The sequence below is a fragment of the Lutra lutra genome, chromosome 17 (genome assembly GCF_902655055.1).
Source record: "Lutra lutra chromosome 17, mLutLut1.2, whole genome shotgun sequence".
Taxonomy (NCBI): Eukaryota; Metazoa; Chordata; class Mammalia; order Carnivora; family Mustelidae; genus Lutra; species Lutra lutra.
This window is the reverse complement of record NC_062294.1, coordinates 46,376,398-46,395,665: the sequence shown is the minus strand read 5'-3', so window position 1 is coordinate 46,395,665 and position 19,268 is coordinate 46,376,398. Positions and strand designations below refer to the sequence as shown.

The 19,268-nt window shown below is 47.7% G+C and overlaps 1 protein-coding gene across 1 annotated transcript in view; it reads right to left on the bottom strand.

Moving 5' to 3' along the window:
• The window catches only part of SAMD4B (sterile alpha motif domain containing 4B), a 37,251-nt gene that overhangs the window by 9,266 nt on the left and 8,717 nt on the right, over positions 1 to 19,268 (bottom strand). The window contains exons 2-3 of the mRNA XM_047709736.1: positions 14,352 to 14,754; positions 3,410 to 3,880 (exon numbers count right to left, since the gene is read on the bottom strand). Of these exons, the coding sequence (XP_047565692.1) occupies positions 3,410 to 3,880; positions 14,352 to 14,547 (667 nt within the window). The 5' untranslated portion in view covers positions 14,548 to 14,754. The remainder of the gene's footprint in view (positions 1 to 3,409; positions 3,881 to 14,351; positions 14,755 to 19,268) is intronic.

The following is a 19,268-nucleotide window of genomic DNA, read 5'->3' as shown; positions in this document are numbered from 1 at the left end:
CTGCTTCTTCAACATCCTTATCATTGGGCCTCACCATCTCCCAAAGATTTTTCCTGTACGGAGCTAAAATCAGCTACCCATAAGGCCCAGTAACTCAGGGTGAATGCAGGCTGTCTTCCACAAGGTGTTTCATATTCTCCATCTGTCCCATTCCTGAGGTAAGAAAAGGGTTCCTACTTGATTTTAACCATCCGCAGGAGAGTGCAGGTTCCGAGTTCCAGACCTTTCCATGTAACTACTCCCTCTGCCTAACTCATTGCTCTTCTACCCTTTCCTGCCGGCCACCTCGTCTTCACTCCTCACTCAAGTGTTAGCTCTTCTGTGACTTCTCCCTCTGCACTCTTGGGGGCCCTGTGTTACTGCCTCAAGCCTAGCAGTAGCCTCCACCACCAGCCTGCCTCTTGCACTGGACTCTGGGCTCATGTGTATTAGGGCCACATTCTGGGAGGCCTTGAAGGTAGGGTGAAGCTTTTCAATTTCAAGCAGTTGCAGGAATAACAACCCCGCTCAATCATTTCTGCATCGCCAGGATCAGGTGCAGGGCGTGATACACAAGAGCCCTTGGTTTCATAAAAGCCTAAAGGAGGGCACCCATGGTCCATCCTAAGGGTGCTAAGGGTGCCTCTGAGCTCGACACAGGAAATTCAAAAGTACCCAAAGTCAAATAAAAAGACAAGGACACAAAGCCAAAAAGCCTCACCCTGGGTAGGTGAGAACATCAATGCTCAGAGAACAGAAGCACTTTGCCCCAGTTGCCAGAGGGAGTTGGGAGGCAGCTACAGAAAAACCCTAGCCTTGTTTCTGATGGAAAGGCTGGGATTCCTGCCAGTGCTCCACTGAAACTCAAACCAGGAAGTACAACCAGTCTGGTACAGGCCCCAGACCACCTTCCTTCATCTGCGACAGTCTATGCTCCTAGACAGGAAATCACCTGAAGGACAGGGCAGTGCACTGATCCATACCCTCAGAGGGCCAGCCTCCACCTCTGCCTGTGACCTCTGGGGTCCTCTTTTCATGGCTTCTCCCAAGGGTCTGGATTCCCAGAAATGGCACCTTTTGGGCCCCATGGGAATCGGTATAGGCTTTTTTTCCCTTTTGCCTGTCTTGGTGCCCATGGCTTCCTTCTCTTCCCTTCTCAGTGAAGGAGGAGGCAGGAAATTATCCTGATTAGAATGACTGTGCAGTTCCTGAGGAGTCCTGCTTGACCAGGGACTGGGGTGGAGGCCAGCCACAGCATGTATAAAAACAGGAATGCCGGCTGGAGATCCAGGACCTCACTCACTCTCTAAGAAACCCTGGTCTGTCCCTGGCAGCACCCCAAACCCACCCTGCTTGCCCTTACAGCCTAATCCTTGCTCCCCACTCAAAAATATTTTAATGGTTTCCTGTTTCCTGCAACTGCTCGAAATCGAAAAGCTTCATCCTATCCTTCAAGGCCCCCCAGAATGTGGCCCTAATATACTGAGATCTGGGAGTCAAGACAGACCTGCACTAAAATTCTGGCTCTGCCACTTATTAATTTTATGATCCTGGGAAAGTCACTGCCTCCATTTCCAAGTAATGTCCTTGGCAAAGGGATAGGCACACAGTAAACATGAATGTCTGCTACTGCTATTACTCATTTAAACCTTGCATCTCTCCATCCCAGCCAGACGTCTGCACACTCCAATTTGCCACCCCTGTGTCTTCATTTCATGCTGTGTCCTCTACCAGGAATGCCCAACTCCTTTCTCTCTTCTGGTTCAACCTCTCTATCTGACGTTGTTCCAGCTTAGGCCTTTAATAGCGCTGTGCCCCATTGGGACATTGTGGGGAGGAAGAAATATATGGGTACCCCCTCCCCTCGATGAGGTCTAAGTGTCTATGGGAGGGTCACTTTTACATGGAAGCAATGTAGCATAGTAGTTACAAGTATGAGCTGTGGAGCCAGACTGCCTGGATTTAAATTCTGGCTATACCACCTGGGGCAGGTGACTTTTCTATGACTCAGCCCAAGAATTTATTTGTGTAAATTTCTCAGAACACCTTTTGAAAAAGACTAAATGTTCAATAACCTGAGCTAGAATTATCTTTACTAATGTATTTTCCCAATTTGGACCCAGAAACTATGATGCTCTGAGACTATAAGACACGGTCTAACACACTTTGTGTTGCCAGAGGTGCCAGAAATGCTTTCCTATCCCTCTATTTCCTGTGATCCTTACCAGCACCTGGGAGGGAGACAAGTAGCTAGGACATCCATATGAAACTGGGGGAAGAAAGTGGCTCAGAGCACCAAGGGCATGTACCAGGTGCCACCAGGAGACCCAGGTTCACTTCACCTATTGGCATGGATGACATTTCACTGCCACTCTCTCTCGGCTTGCTTTAAGCACTACCAGCCAGCCAAAGGGGACCAGCCATGCTGAGGTTAAATCTTAGAAACCTCGCACACCTGGACTCAGGTCACATTACCTCACCACGCCTTGGAAATGCCACTTTCCCCTTAACCTGTTCATTTCAAGTAGTATTTCAAAAACTCACCAGCTCCCCCTGCTCACCCTAGCCTCTGGGGTGCTTACCAACACAGCCCTTCCAGACCATTTAGCTGGAGGACAGAGTAGTCACCAGGGGCAGACTCTGGTGTCAGACTGCTGGGTCTGAACTTAGGACCATTCTACTACTTGCTCTGTGTATAACCTTGAATATGTGACTTCACTTCTTTGAGTCTCAGTGTCATTTCTAGAATGGGGCTGATGATAAAGTTGTGACAAGGATTAAATGAGATATCATGTCAGTAAAGCGCTTACAACACAGTCAACACTCAAAAAGTTACCTACTATTACTAATATCTTACAGTGTGACTTACATCTTACATAAACAGGCTTACAAACACAGATTTTTCAGAAACAATGCTGTTAGCTGAAGCCATAAACACAAATCCACAATGTCTAAGCTGGAAGGGACCTTAGATTATATCTAGTAACTCAATGCTTTCAGAGGCCTGGCAGGTATCAGACATGCCCAAAAGAAGTCATTAGGGGCACAGGCCAACTGGGGCACATGTACAGGGTCTTAAGGTGGGGGGAACACAATATTCGGCCATCTTTTTGTTGCTATAGGATTACAGAACTTGAGTTGCCGGATTTTTAAAAATTTTTTAAGAGAAACTGAAATCGGGATTTCTAGGGGAAAATTACCAATTTCTTATGTCACCAAATTTATTTTAAAACATAATAAGACAAAAGCAAAGATTCACTGAGTTTGGGCTCAACAAGACATGTCTGTAGGTCAGACACAGCTCCCGGAATGGCAGTTCACAAGCTCTGCACAGAGATTATGTGACTTGCTCAAGGCCAAAGAACAAGTGAAGAGCCCAGTTTGAGCTTTTTCAAGTAGGCATGGCCTCCTGGGACCCTCACTCCCTCACCTGCATTTGCGTTGCTCCCAATACTGTTGATAGCTGGCGGCACTGAGCTGGATGGGTGGAAGGGCACGTGTCCATTTTCCCGGGGTGGCTTGTCCTGCCAGCCTGGCCCTGCCTCCCCAGGGCCCAGCTCTGCAGGGCTCCCCCACTCATCTGAGCCTTGGCGTGAGTGGTAGGTGGGCTCAGGCCGGGTGCGGAAGCCACTAGCCAGCCGTTCTTCCAGGTGGCTCAGCCAGAGGGCCAGTGCATTGCGGTCCTCCAGTGTGGTGGCCGGGTGGATGAGGGCATAAGAGAGCAGCTGGCGGCTCTCCTCGATGAAGGCATTGCTCTCGATCGAGTAGGCCAGCACTTTCTGCAGCAGCCTCATGTACTCCGACTTGGCCTCCGTGTTGCCTGGCTGAAGCAGGGGCAGGTGGGACAGCAGGAGGGATACCACCTTCTCTTTGGACTCCTGCTGCCACTGGCTGACGATGGCTGTGGAGGTGACAAAAGGGAATGTCAGGAAAGACAGGGTGGGGGACTCTCTATAGATCCAGGAGTGCTACCTACAGTCTGCTCCCTCAGCTCCAATCTCCTCTCCCTTCCCCCTTCATGACCCCTGAGCTTGTCCTTCATACTGATGAGACCCAAAGCACTTACTATTGCCAGAGTAATTTTTCCTGGTTCCATCACTCCTACTCTCCAACACCTGCTGTGGCTCCCTATCAGCCAAACTTGCTACTCTGGAATCTGAGCTCCTCCTGCTGTCCCCAGGCCTGCCCTTCTTCCTGTATCCCTGTTTGTTATCTTCATGGCCTCTACCCACACTCCCTTTCCCCCAGCAAAAGAGCCTCCTTCCTGATAGGAGAATGACACTGGAACATGATGGTTAATAGTTTGAGCTCTGGAATCAGACGGTCTAGACTCTACAACTTACTAGCTAGACTCTGGGAAAGTCACCTTGAAAACCTCACAGAGCAGTGATCTCCTCATTGAAAAGTTTTGAGATAATTACAGGACTCAGTTCACAATGCTGTTCTGAGATTCACTGAGCTAATAAAGAATGGAAATGGCCAGGCACACAGAAAGAATGTATTTACTAAATGCTTGCTGTTTATTTATATTTTAAAGATTTATTTATTTATTTGAGAGAGAGAGAGAGAGAAGAAGCAGGGAGCCTGATGTGGGGCTAGATCCCAGGACTCTGGGATCATGACCTGAGAGAAGGCAGATGCTTAACCAACTGAGCCACCCAGGCACCCCAGCTTGCTGTTTTTTTTAACTATTCTCTTTGCCTCTAGATTTTTACCATTCACCAAGATGGATTTCTCTTCCTAAAAGGACAGCAAGGTTTCATGTTCCTGACAAGGAGCTCACGATGCAGGGCTTGATCCCAGGGCTCCGGTATCATGACATGAGCCAAAGGCAGATACTTAACCAACTGAGCCACCCAGGCACCCAAATTCTGGACTGCCTAAACCTGCTCTCTTCCAGGAAGCGTGCCTGGCTGCTCCATGCTGCAGTGATCTGGTGACATTGTTTTCCCATCCCACAGTGTGACAGCCTAATAAGTCTGTCTGTGGAGATGAGCCAGGTTTCCCCTCTTGACCCAGAAGGGGACTCCCGAGGAATAAGACCACTGCCTGGCCACATAAAGGAGGCCTTGGGAAGGAACTGTTTGTTATAGGTCTGTCCTCCGTGAAGACCTTGTTACCCCTGCCTTAACTTTAACTCTCCAGTGGAGTAGAGGATAGGAGAAAATGCTGACAGGGCAAAGGAAAGGGACAAAGAATACCAACCAATACTTGAGAAAAGAGATAATGATCAAGGACTAGGGCCAACTATGTCCTCCCTCTTGGGCAACTGAGCTCAGACCTGTAGCCACAGTGATGATTTGCAAACACCTAACATGGGCGTTTTGAGAGATGACCTACTGGGCTATTGGTAAGGTCCTGGGAAGGTGTGAAGGAACTGGGTTTAACCTGACAGAGAGAGGACCCTGGAGGGGTAAGTGATGAAAAAGAACAGGCAGAGATATGGCTTATGTCCCTCCTCTCCCAGTTACTAACCATGTTACTCTGGGCAAATGTAGAACTTCACTGAGCTTTATCTCTGAAGTGGGAGTCAGAATCATTCCTAACTGGCACAGCTACTACTAACTACTATGAATTAAAGTGAGACCATAGCACAAAGTAGAGCATAAAGTAAGTTCTCAGCAAATATTAGCTACCCATCATCACAGTTATTATATCTTACTGTGGCTCCTTCTTTTCAAATACCCACAGAGATTCTAAAGCCACATGCCCACTCCTGGTCCTGGAAATGGAGAGGCTGGGAATAGGCATATACTATATAAGGAGAGCCTCAGAATTCTAGGCATCTGGATTTCAAGTGAGCCCCAATCTGGATCGCTCTGCATCTGACAGTGTCTCAACCCAACTTCCTAAAGGCTTAAGATTCCAAGGACCACTGGTCTCTGCAAAGGAAGCCTTGCATAAAAACATGAGAAAGGACCCCTCACACCTCTCTTTGTCTTAATGACCTGTGTGGAAATCTATTTTTTAGGAATTCACATTTATTTCTAATTCTGGGGGTGTCCCTGGGTGTGTCCAGGTGGCTCAGTCATTAAGTGTCTGCCTTTGGCTCAGGTCATGATCTCAGGGTCCTGGGATGGAGCCCCACGGCGGGTTTCCTGCTCAGCTGGGTGTGGGGGGAGGGTCTGCTTCTCTCTCTCCCTCTGTCTCTCCCTCTGAGTCTCCCCTCTGCTCGTGCTCTTGCTCTCTCTCAAATAAATAAAAACTTTAGAAAAAAAGAGATTTCTAGTTCTGCTTAAATCTGTAGCTTTACGAAAATGAAACACACAACTCCCGGCCATATAACTAACTTACTCATTCTCTTGGCCTGGGACTCTCTGCTCTAAGCTTCCTAGAGAACCCCAGGGATTCATGCATTTAAGCAGAGTTATCAATTCCTGCTATGCCCATAGTACTGGCCAAAACAGAAAAGTAATACTACACAATAACAGTAATAACAGATAGCACTTACTGAGCATTTACTATATGCCAGACACTATGCTAAGAACCTCACCTCAACCCTCCTTTAACATCCCACCTTATAGATGAGGGACTAGATTTCAGAGACGGAACCATGATCTGAACCCAGGTCTGTCAGCCTCTAGAACTGGGAGAAACTTTTACGTATAACACTGTACTAGTTCTCCAATGCCAAGCCTCTTGTTCTCCACCCCTTCATCGTCCCTGGCTTTCTAGATCTCATGTGTGACTTACCACTCAAAGCTAGGAAAACTCATCTCCTCTGTTTTCTCTCCTTTTTTTTTTTTTTTAAAGATTTTATTTATTTATTTATTTGACAGAGAGAGAGATCACAAGTAGGCAGAGAGGCAGGGAGAGAGAGAGAGAGGGAAGCAGGCTCCCTGCCGAGCAGAGTGCCCGATGCGTGACTCGATCCCAGGACCCTGAGATCATGACCCGAGCTGAAGGCAGCGGCTTAACCCACTGAGCCACCCAGGCGCCCCTCCTCTGTTTTCTCTTGAACCAGAGCCCCATGACTACAAGGCTGACTCTTAAATCATCTCTAACATATAAGGATGTTTCCAAGGTGGGACAGGCCTTCCTGATTTCAGGAAGCCTTCACTTATCCCACCCTTCTACCTCCTCCATCTGGTACTTGATCACATAGGAACAAATACCCTGGCACCCCATTTCCCTGACTTAATAATCCTTGAATTTTTTGCTCTTGATGAGACGGAAGAAGAAATACAGTGATGAAGATTAGGGAAAGTCAAAGACTTATATCCCAGCTGTGTTATACAGTTGCCTGGCCAAGTGCTTCCTCCTCTGGAAAGGGGGAATTAACAGGGCCACTGAGAGGATTTAGGGAGACAATGCGTGTAAAGCACCTGACAGGAGTCTACCCACAGTAAGCACTTAGTATGTGACTCAGTGATTGGTGTTTTTCTCCCTTCTCCGGCAGTCAGCCTACCCTTCCAGCCCTACCCTGATGCTCTCAATCGCTGTTGTTAGGCCTTATAGGGTAGCCAGAGGCATCTGGGACAGAAAGAAGCCTTGTCTAGTTCCTCCCCACCCCAGAATACTGCCAGGACCCCAGGGCTATGGGACACAGCTTCTCCTCTGGTACTGCCAGGGGACATGACAGAACAGCCCCAAGGGTTGGGCTCAATGAAGGACCTTGTTCTACTACAGAGAAAGGAGAGAGAGAGAGGTTTTGGATGACTGGAGGCTGACCCTGGGGAAATGTGTGTTCATGTGTCTGTGCAGCGGTACGGTGGGGAGGGCGGGCCTCCCATGACTGGGAAGCATCAGTGAGCACTGGAATGGGTCCAAGGAATTTGCGCAGCCTCAGGCCCCTTGGGGTGAGCCCAGCTGGGGCTGCAGATGATGGGTGGGGATGAAACTTCGTTTCCTGCTCTGATCAGAAGTCTGGCTCAGAGCTGAGGCACAGCAGGGGCCTAATGAATACCTGCACAACTGAACCCAGATGGCCTCCTGGAAGGTAGCGGGGTCTATGTGTGGGTCATGTGCCTCTCGAGGACCCCTGACCTCACGTCACCCTGTCTCATGTCCTAGCAGATATACTGAGTAAGAGCACAGGTTCAAATGCGAACCTGCCTGGATTCCAAATCTACCTCTGCTTCTATGACCCAGGTCAATATAACTGTGGGCCAGTCCTTTAACTTCTCTGAGCCTGGTCTCCTCTTCCGTACAGCAGGGGCAGTAAAAATCCTAGGTCACAGGGTTGTTGTAAAGATTCAATGAGACCATCGTGCAAAGCACCTGACGTGTGTTAAGTACTCCATGGATTTTAACTACTATTGTCATTGCTCCTGGTTGAAGATTGAGAGCCCACGCTGTTTTGGGACTGTGGGGAACAATTAACACAGGAGGGCACATCTGGGACTCCCCCTTAAGATTCTCGACAGGGGTGGGGAATTTCATACAGTTATTTACCAAAAACAGACATGTCTCTGGCTCCTCTGAGCTAGAGGCACAATAAGCAGTGATGAAATTCTGGAGGTGGGCGGATGGGGGAGGGGGCTGGGGAATGCCATGATGCCAATGACTCCTTCCTCCCAAGCGGCAAACCTGGATTCTGCAGGCATGGAGAGGACCAGAGAGACTGTGCATGAGTACCCTCCTTGACCAGGTGACCAGAGCTAAGTAGGTCATGACCCTGGGTCCTGGCAAACCATAGGAGCCAAATATATTTTGGAGACTGCCATAAAAGCAAATCCATTTTTATGTGCTGGGCTGTTGCAACAATCCTGGCAGCCTCAGGCACTCGTCACAGGGACTGGGGTTCAGCTGCAAACACGCCCTACTCTACCTCACCCCAGCTCGCACAAACATGGGGGAGGGCCAGGGGGCTCACATTTTTGTTTGATGAACTGTGTCAGTAGAGCTTGAAAGGGGAGGGTGGAAGCATGAGAGCTGAGCTCTGGTGATTCATTCAGCCTCGGCCCCCTCCTGACCTCAGTTTCCCCACCCAGATTCAGTGAGCCAGAGAGGGAGGAGTTTAAACCTGCTGGATACAGGGACTCTGACTCAGAGAACAGGAGGAGGAAAGAAAACGCAGGAAATGCGGCCCAGGAAGCTGAATGACCAGGGAGGGAAAGGGATTTCAGTTTCCCTGGCTCTACCCTTTTGGTCCAAGTCAGCATCAGGCGTAAAGAGGGCCAGGATTACTGTTACAGCTCCAAACAGGCAGGGAAGACAGCACTGGGAAAAGAAACAGGGATGATAGCAGGGGGAAAGCTGGAGCCTCTCTCCTTTCCTGTTCCAGAGACCCTTAGGGTACTACTTCTTTTCTTTTCCTGGGTATTGTTTCAGATTCTGCTTGCATGAAACCAACACTGGCTGCCTGGGCTGGGGGACTTCCCTAAACCCTCTCAGCTGATTGAGAGGAAGGAACAGCCCAGACTAGATGCCTCTTCCACAGCCCCAACTCCTCACTCCCAGCAGGCTGCATACCCCCACTACCTTCCTGGGCCCACCTGGAATCAGCACCAGTATTAAGACAAGAGGTTCTCCACTGGATGCACCCAAGAGCCAACTAGGGAGCTTTAAAAATATCAGACTTGCTGGGGATAGGACCCAGGCCTCAGATTATTATTATTACTTTTTAAAGATTTTATTTGACAAAGAAGAGAGAGTGCGCACACCAGGTGAACAGAAGGCAGAGGGAGAGGGAGAAGCAGGCTCGCCAAGCAGGGAACCCGATGCGGGGCTCGATCCCAGGACCCTGGGATCATGAACTGAGCCGAAGGGAGATGCTTAACGACTGAGCCACCCAGGAACCCTATCAGATTATTTTTATAAAGTCCTTGAGTGATTCTGACATGAAGCCATGGTACCCACTTGCCTAGATCAAGCCCTCTGCACTCCCTGCCCTTTCTGGTAGCTCTGCCCCAAACCCAAATCTGAACCCAGGGCCTCCTTGGGAGAACTTAAAGAAGGGGCAGGGTTGGGTGGCTGGGACACAGAGTACAAACCCAAAAATGGCAGAGGATCTGCCTCATGTTCAGCCACCCAGGTCTGAAGGGATCTAAAAAGCTGAAGAGTTTCAGACCCTATAAGAGGCAGCTCTTCCCTGGGGATTGGTGTACCAACTGAATTCATGATTTGATCTGCAGGGTAATGTGCATCTTGGTGGTGGTGGGGGAGGCAGGGAAGACAGTCTCTGAAAAGTCCATCTCCTAAAATATTAAGAACTAATCTTTTAGAAGAATGTGCTGGGCTCCCAAAGAACGTAATATGCTTGGCTGTGGCTTTGGTGAGTTACTTCAGAGCTAACTTCAGAATAACTTCAGAGTTACTTCAGAGCCCAAAACTTGGACAGTATCTAGAACAACCTTCTTACGGTTCAGATACAGTTCCCTGGGCTCAACAGGGGTGGAGCTGGTCCAACTCACGAGAGTTGTTAGTGGCAGAGATGGAACTAGAACTCCTAGAGGTCCTGATTCCTATTCTCAAGTCCCATGACAAAGGATTCATCCAACAAGGCATCATTTCTCAAGACTGCCTGGTCATCAGAACCTGGGTATGTGCTCCCAGGCCCATACCCTCAGGATTCTGATTTGGTGGGTCTGGGTTGGTGGGGAGGAGCTGGATTTTAACAGTCACAACCCTTCACCAGGTGAGATGGATGATGATGCAAGTTTGGGAAACAGAGGGAATGGGAAGGCCATAATGAACACCGGGAGAGAAAAAGGCAGAGGGTGCACAATTCCTCCCACAAGGCAGGCCTCTGGGCCCAGGAAGTAGCTCCTTCCCTCACAAATACGGCAAGGCGGGTGTTCTACTTGAGGGTGGGCCAAGACAGGAGACACAAGCCTCCTTAGTCTTGGAACCACCATGCCTATTAAGAAAGAGGTACACAGGGCGCCTGGGTGGCTCAGTGGGTTAAGCCTCTGCCTTCGGCTTGGGTCATGATCTCGCGGTCCTGGGATTGAGTCCCGCATCGGGTTCTCTGCTCTGCGGGGAGCCTGCTTCCTCCTCTCTCTCTCTCTCTGCCTGCCTCTCTGCCTACTTGTGATCTCTGTCAAATAAATAAAATCTTTAAAAAAAAAAAGAAAAAAAAAAAGAAAAAAGAAAGAGGTACACAAGGGTCTACAGAATTTACCTCTGCGATCACTTCTCTCTCCCATCATGCTCTGCTCTAATCCTGGCAGGCTGCCTGCCAACTCTGATATACACCATAGCCCTCCTCTTATCTCATTCAAAGTTTTCCCTACCTTTATATCCAAGCACCAGCTTGTTATACTCTCACCATCTGACATGGGACTGTGGCTGAAGACCTAGATTCCTATTTTCATTCACCAGTGAATTCACTCCTCATCAGTTCTCAACCCATTACCCTGCCAAATCCCAGTGCAAACCATCTGGGAAGGGCCTCGGTTCTTGGTGTAAAGTGTACCAAGTCTTTCAAAGCAATGTGGTAAGAGGGAATATTTAACTTATTTATTAATTTTTCAAAGATTTTATTTCTTTATTTCTTTATTTATTTGACAGAGAGCAAGTGAGCACACAAGCAGGGGGAGGAGCAGAGGGGACAGGCAGACTCCACACTGAGCGTGGAGCCCGACCTGGGGTTCAATCCCACGACCCTGAGATCATGACCTGAGTCGAAATCAAGAGTTGAAGGCTTAACCAACTAAGCCACCCAGGTGCCCCTAGGGAATATTTTAAATGCACATTACTTCAAACTAGCAGCTCCACAGAATTCTAGGAATTTATCCTAGAGATGCTTAAAGGATACTCATTACAACACTGTAAGAGCAAGACCAAACATACCATATGGTAAAGCCTAGAGGTCAAGAGCCAAGAGGTCTAAAGTCAAATTCCAGTTCCACCTCTGACCAGTTGTGTGACGCAGGGCAAGTCACTAAACCTCTCAAGACCTTAATCTCCTCATCTATAAAGTCAGGGAACAGTAAGACCTACCTTACAGAACTGTTGTGAGGGTTAAATGAGTAATAAAGGTAAAGTATTGCTTGATACCCAGGTAGGGCTCCATAAATTTACTTATTCTACGTATTCTTGCTATTATGCAGCCATCGATAATGAAGTATATATACACATACAACTGGAATATGAGATCTTCAAGTTATACTGTTAAACGAAATTGGTTAATATGCACAGTGTTCCACTCTATGTATTAAAATGATCAAAACAGGGGCGCCTGGGTGGCTCAGTGGGTTAAAGCCTCTGCCTTTGGCTCAGGTCATGATCCCAGGATTCTGGGATCGAGCCCCGCATCGGGCTCTCTGCTCGGCAGGGAGCCTGCTTCCCTTCCTCTCTCTTTGCCTGCCTCTCTGCCTATTTGTGATCTCTGTCAAATAAATAAATAAAATCTTTAAAAAATATATAAAAAAAAAAAAAGATCAAAACAGGGTGCCTGGGTGGCTTAGTGGGTTAAAGCCTCTGCCTTCAGCTCAGGTCATGATCCTGAGGTCCTAGGATGGAGTCCCACATCATGCTCTCTGCTCAGCAGGGAGCCTGCCTCCCTCCCTCTCTCTCTCTGCCTGCCTCTCTGCCTACTTGTGATCTCTGTCTGTCAAATAAATAAAATCTTTAAAAAATAAAATAAAATAAAATGATCAAAACAATGAACAAGGTGAAGGGAGAGTATGAACGTATTCATACATGCACAGAATATCTCACAAAACATACACCAACTGGGAATGTGGAAGTATGGAAGGGAGGAGACCTCACTTTTTACCTTTCATATGGTCTGACTTTACAAGTTTTGAAAACACAGAAATTAAACATGCTCTAATAAGAAAACAGAATAAACACCACTGATGGTTCTGAGATATAGACAAGACTGGCACCCAGTGCTCATGCAACTGCCTGGTCAGGATGGGGTGGGAGGGATGTGTTCCAAAGCTGCAAAAGAAAATGGCCTGTCCCAAAGGAGCCCTCCTCTGGGGGCAGAGCCATACCGCAACCAAGAACTCCTGCTACAGAGCAGAAAGGAGCCTTCCCTGGTGGGGACGGGGGAGGGGTTGAGCTCTGAGCCTGCTGCAGCCTTGCTAGGTTCTTGCTCTCACTCATACTGGATTTAAGGCAGTATGACTCCTGGCCTAGGAGCCCCCTCACCCTATAACCAAGGTGCTTCTGTGACTTGGTACACAAAAATTCAGAAAAATAAAGGTGACTGTTACCAAGGCAGATGGACCTGGGGAGATGAGGGAAGCCAGGAAACTCTGTGGCTCCCCAGTCCCAATCTTAGCAGTCCACTGTGGATTTCCTCACCTATAAAATGAGGATAATAACAGTACCTATTTCATGGGGTTGTTGTTAGGACTAAATGAGTTATTGACAATAAAAACCATTTACATTTTTTAAGCGTTTACTACATGCCAGATACTGTTCTCAGAGTTCACAACTACCCTAGAAGGTAAGCACAGTTATGGTCTTGATTTTAAAGATGAAGAAACCAAGGCTCAGAAAGATTAAGTTACTTCGTTATATCGCAAATGACAGAACTGGGACTTAAACCCAGACAGTCTGACTCTAGAGCCACCAAAAAAGACTGCTTTCAAAGTTAGTATACAAGGCAGTACTTGGCTCGTTTTAAGGGCTTGACATGAATGAACCATTATCATGGGGAAGAAGGTGGGAACTGACACGGAGCCCCTAGGTGCCCTCCCCAGTCCCCAGTTAGCTTTCAGGTAGTAAAACTTGCCCTCTTCTCTGGCCTCCATCTCTCTCTCACCCATCGCTGAGGTCAACAGCTCTCCAAATAGCCCTGTGGAGGCCCAGAGGCCAGAATGGCTTCAGGAGGGTCCCCTGAGAGGGTTCTCTGGCCTGACTCTTATCTACATCTGGGGGTCCTGGGACAGACAGTTCTATAGACGCCTGGCTCAGCCATCCCAACGCCAACCTCATGGGACACAGAGTATCTCTCTACTGAGTGCTGAGGGAACTGATAAGGACCATATCTAAACTCAAAACTCTCTTGAAGCTGTTTATCCCTTAAGTCCAACTTACCTTTAGGAGTAAAGAAAAGTTTAAGATGACTAGTAAATTTTGGAAGAATTCTAAAATTCCCTCCTAGCTCTGCATCCTGAAGCTTGAGAAATGAATTATTTGCTCAGCTTCCAACCCCCTTCACAGTAATGACTTTAAGTCTCTTCCTCTGTCACCTAGACCAGCCACCTATGTAACTCTTCCTCTGCTATGGGATGTTTCCAGTTTGCACTGTCCTCCCCAGGAACCCCCACATCTCAGTACATCTGGCAACAACATAGCCCCGAGAGACCTATGATGATGACTTGGGAGGTCAGTGACTCCCCACCCACCAACATGCTCAGAACCCACATTCCTCAGCACCACTGTGGGGGTGGGCCTCCTCCGCCATCTGACATCAGCTCTTATTCCAGGTCTCCCTTCCACTGTGCTTGTCTCTAGGGGTGGAGACTCACCAGCACTGTTGGCCTCCGACTCCAGTAGGTGGATGTCATTGCAGTCCGCTAGCGAGTGCTCCAGGCAGAGCTGCAGGAAGCGGGCCTGGGTGCGAGTGACCCGCTTCAGAAGTGACAGCAGGGCCACCGTCTGCTCACACTCATTCCAGCCCTTGAACCAGCCAGCGAGGATGCCCACCTGGTCTCGGAACATCATGGTGCCAGGCCTGGGGCCAGGGTGGGGGGGACGGCGGTGGCGAGGGCCAGCGCCGTCACATGGTCTCGGCTCGGGGCTCCTGTTACCTCTCCCCTGAGGGCCAGGGCTTGAGGACGTTCCCTGGCGTGGTGGCAACGGGTAGTGGGGGGAGGAGGAAACCTGCTCACATCGGGGGAGGTCTTGGTCCAGCCACACCTCTCCAGGCTCCTAGAAAAGGAAGTAAAGGGATCAGACAGAATGAAAGGGCTGAACTAGTGTGGTTAGTGCTGGCTGAGGGGGCAAGGAGGCTTCATGCCTTCCTCTCTCAGGGTATCTGCTCTGCTGAGTCCCTGGAGAGAAAGATGGAAGCCAATTACCAGATAAGAAACCAATTTTCCTTCCAATCTACAGGTTCAGAGAAAAAGCATGATTGGGATTCAGAGAGACTAAGGAGAAGATGTTGCCCAGCAAGCCTCACTGTCATAGGACCAAAGGGAGCAGAGTAAGTTGGTAGGATTTTCCAGAGATGGGAAATAGGAGAGGCTGCACACTATAGGGAAAGATCTGAATTAATGGAGACCTGGTCCCAGGTGACACATGACCCCCAGCACATGCCTTGACCTTGCTGGTCTCTGGCCACCTCTTCTGAGAGTGGGAAAGAGTGACGGCTCACCTGGTAAGAGGACTACATGCAGTTTATATTATTTCAATCTAAGCCTCACAAAGCGAAGATGTGAGTGGACAATGTGAGTGGTGATCCCAGTGGAGATCTCGAGTATGCAGATAGCTAACTGATCACTAACTGCCTCAGTGTCCATGGGTACAAGGACGGACAAAGTCTTTTTCAAAGATTTCCAACAGGCTAGGGGATCTTACCTCCTTCAACCCAGCTCTGCCACTCTGAGAAAGGTGCACCTCTGATCTCTAAGCTCTCACTCATCTCTGCTCTGAGGTAAGTCTCCCCCAGACGACTTCTTCATTCCCCTGAAGGTTACTCCTGACCCAAATTCTCTGGGTTGGTAAGTCCCCTTGGTTCCCAAAGACTCCAGACTGTCATCCAGACTCCTAAGAGCACAGAGGATGCCAACCTGAGAGAGGGTCACATCCAAAGTAAAAAAACTCCCAAGTGGGGGAGCCTAGGTGGCTCAGTGCATTAAAGCCTCTGCCTTCAGCTCAGGTCATGATCCCAGGGTCCTGGGATAGAGCCCCACATTGGGCTTTCTGCTCAGTGGGGAGCCTGCTTCCTCCTCTCTCTCTACATGCTTCTCTGCCTACTTGTGATCTCTGTCAAATAAATAAATAAAATCTTAAAAAAAACAAAAACAAAAACAAAAACAAAAAAACTCCCAAGCAAGAAAGTGTCCAAATTCTTCTCTCAGACAGGAACTACACAGGAGCTGTGTTAACTGGGCAGACAACAAGCCTATTCTCCAGTTGACTGATTTCTGGACACTACTCTGAAGCCTTTTTCTAAGTGTCTTGAGCTCCAGGTCTCCACTCACATTTCCCTGTCTCTCCTGCAACCAGTGCCTTGGCTCTATCCCCAAACCACATTTGGCTCCATCTCCTTCTGGCTGCCAAAGGACTGAGAACTCCACACAAAGACCCACTGAACCTACTGGGCTCAGATCTTAGAGAGCTACTGCCATCTCCCTGAACTTCCATGCTCCTGCTGAACAGGGCTGTGAGGTCCATCTGAAGATGGCTGTGATTCACCTGGCAAATCCTCTGTGGGACACCTGAACAGAGCAAACCGGCCCAGATGTCAATCCGTTTGGATATAAGGAAAAGCACAGGGGAAATGAAACGTGTTCCAAGTTAAAAAGATCCCCCAGATACTCTTTTATTTATCTCTACACTCAATGTGGGGATTGAACTCATGACCTCAAGATTGAGATTTGTACACTCTTCTGACTGAGCCAGCCAGGTGCCCCCAGAAACCTTTTTTTAAAAGGAAATCAATCGTTGCCTCCTGGCTTAAATCTTCCAATGACTTTCCACTGCACTTAAATGAAACCTAAATTAAACCTGACCATATTTTGGCCTACAGGGCCCTGCAAGACTCCTGTGGCCTCTCCAGCCTTGTCTTGTACCAAGATTTCTTATTCACTGGAATTCTCTTCCTCCAGACCTACTTATGGCTGGCCCCTACTTGTCACTCAGGTTTCAGCTCAATGTTACTTCCTGAGAGAGCTTCCCTGACCATCCAAGCTAAGGAGTCCGTCATATTAATACTATTTCTTCTATATAATTTGACACCCTCAGGTATCATCTTATTTTTGTTGTTTCTCTTTCCATCAAAAAGCAAGCTATAGGGTCACCCGGTGCCCAGAACAGTGACTGGCACATAGATGGTGCTCAATATGTATTTGTTGAAAGAATGAATAAAGATAGTAAGCATGAAAGTCACACTTGAGATTTCTACAGCCTTGGTGCGAGAAGATGATAGAAGGAATGGCCCACCGGATAGTAAATAGATTTAGAAACCTTGTCCCAAGAGAAAAATTTGAAGACACTGGAGAAATTTCTCCAGGGGAAGAAAAGACTCAGAAAGAATGACATAACTGACTTTGAATATCTGAAGGGGTAGCACACAGAAGAGGAATTAGATTTGTTCTTTTACTCCAGAGGAGAACCAGGGAAAATGGCTGGAAGTGAGAGGTGACATGGGAAATGTAGAGAGTCAAGAAAATTCAGTTCTAGTCTTGCCCCAGACACTGATTCACTTTGATCTTTAAACTAGTCTGCTTCCCTTCCCTGCAATGTGTAAGGAGCCAGATTGGATCAGACATGGCAAATGGGTTTTACCTCACAGGCTAACTCCAAACGACTGGTAGAGGCTGCTTGGAGCACTGTGGTGAGAAGGATCCCGAAGAAATGAAGCAACAGGAACAGCCATCAAAGGGCAATGATTAATAAACTGAGGACACACCTCACATGGGATACTGTGTAGCTTTTAAAAACATGCTTGATCCTGATAGCAGAATACAAAAAACACAACAGACCTATATAGTGTTTGATCTTTAACCACCAACCTGCAGGGATGATCATAAGCTCTGTAGTAATACATACAATACAATCGCATTTTTATAAAAGGATAAAAAGCCATACAAAAACCCTTATATATCTTACAGTACCTATATGCGCATGTGTATAAAGAAATGTGTACAAGGACACACCCTGGGTTGTTCACATTGGTTACCTTGGAGAGAAGAAAGAATTATTAACTTTCTTCATATAACTTTGTAGCATTTCACTAGTTGCAAGTAAACATATATTACCCTCGTAATTTTCAAAGAATTTTATTTGAAAAAGTTTTATGATTGCATTCTACTTTCTGGTTCAGTGAGAAAGAACACTGTGATTGATTATCAATGTTTGCCCTAGATGCAGGATGGATGAGAGGTAGTTCACATGCCTGAAATAATCAGTTTCCCTTCCCAGCTCCAGCATTTTGTGGCTTTCGGCCCCAAGGAGACAGCAGCTGCCTCAACATAAGGAAGAATTTTAAAATAATATATCTGTCCAAGAAAGGAACTGGCTGCCATGTGAGGAGGTAATAAGCTCCTTGGCTGCTGGAAGTGGTCAAGTGGAGGCTAGATGAACATCCCTTGGGAGTGGGAGGGATTCCTTCACTGGGTAGCAACTCATAAGATAGGAGGACATGTTACTATTTCAGAGGGAACATTTGTGACGAGACGTTTGATATGCCAACAGCATTTACGGCAAAAAGATGACCAAATCCACGAACAAGACCAAAGATGTGCATTCTCTTTCCCATAAACTTTTCCTGGGTTGTTATTTTTCCTAAGCAACATCACTGTGCCCCCCAAATAAACTGCTGACCAGCTTCTTTCCCCAAATAAATAAAGCTGTGGGACAGGGCAGGGCCTCAAACATGACACTTTATAGTGAGGCCAGGTTTTGAATGAAGCACGCTGGTGAGGACTACAGTGAGTTGAAAGCACTCACCCTGTCTAAAAGGAGAAGTCACTTATTTAGCTCTAATCACCTGCTGCCATGGGGGAATGTGGGCCCAATATTGTTAGGTTTAGTAGTTTAGGGTTTTGGTTTTTTTTTCCAGTGTTTTGTTTGTTCTTTAAAGAGGAACCAGAAATCAGGGTTTTTAAATAAAATTCAGCTATTTTTAAATACTGGAAACAAATTCATATTAAAACAGCAAAAACGAACCACTATCTAAGAAACAAACAAAGCCTGTGGCCCGTACTCCTCGGAATAGATGGACACAAACTGGGAAAAGACCAAAAGTCTGCTAACTATCCTTCTCTCTCAAGCCACCCAGCTGCTCGGGTACATGACTGGCAGAGAGAATCTAATGCCCAGCCATGGCTCTGACAATCCTCAGTAAACACTAGGGGGTTTAGAGCAACAGTCACTTTTAGCACAGGAGAAGGATGCTGGGTGTTTGGTGTGGATAGTGACTGGAGAGGACTGTGTGGCCTTCTTCCATTGAAGGGCCAGAGGTCCCCAGCTACCTCCTGTCCTGGGTGCTTGGCAGCAATGAGAAGGGAAGGGCTGCGCTGGTATGATGGCCAGGAAAGAGGCATCAGCACCGACTACTGCAAGGCACTTTACTGTGATGGATTCTGGTGGATCTGCTTGCCAGACAGCCATTCCCATCTTCTGGTACCTTTGGAAAATTAACGGTCTTCCTTGGCTCCAGGAGTAGACAAATCTACTGGCCAAGAAAGTCCTCACTGGATTCCTGCTGGAACTACTGG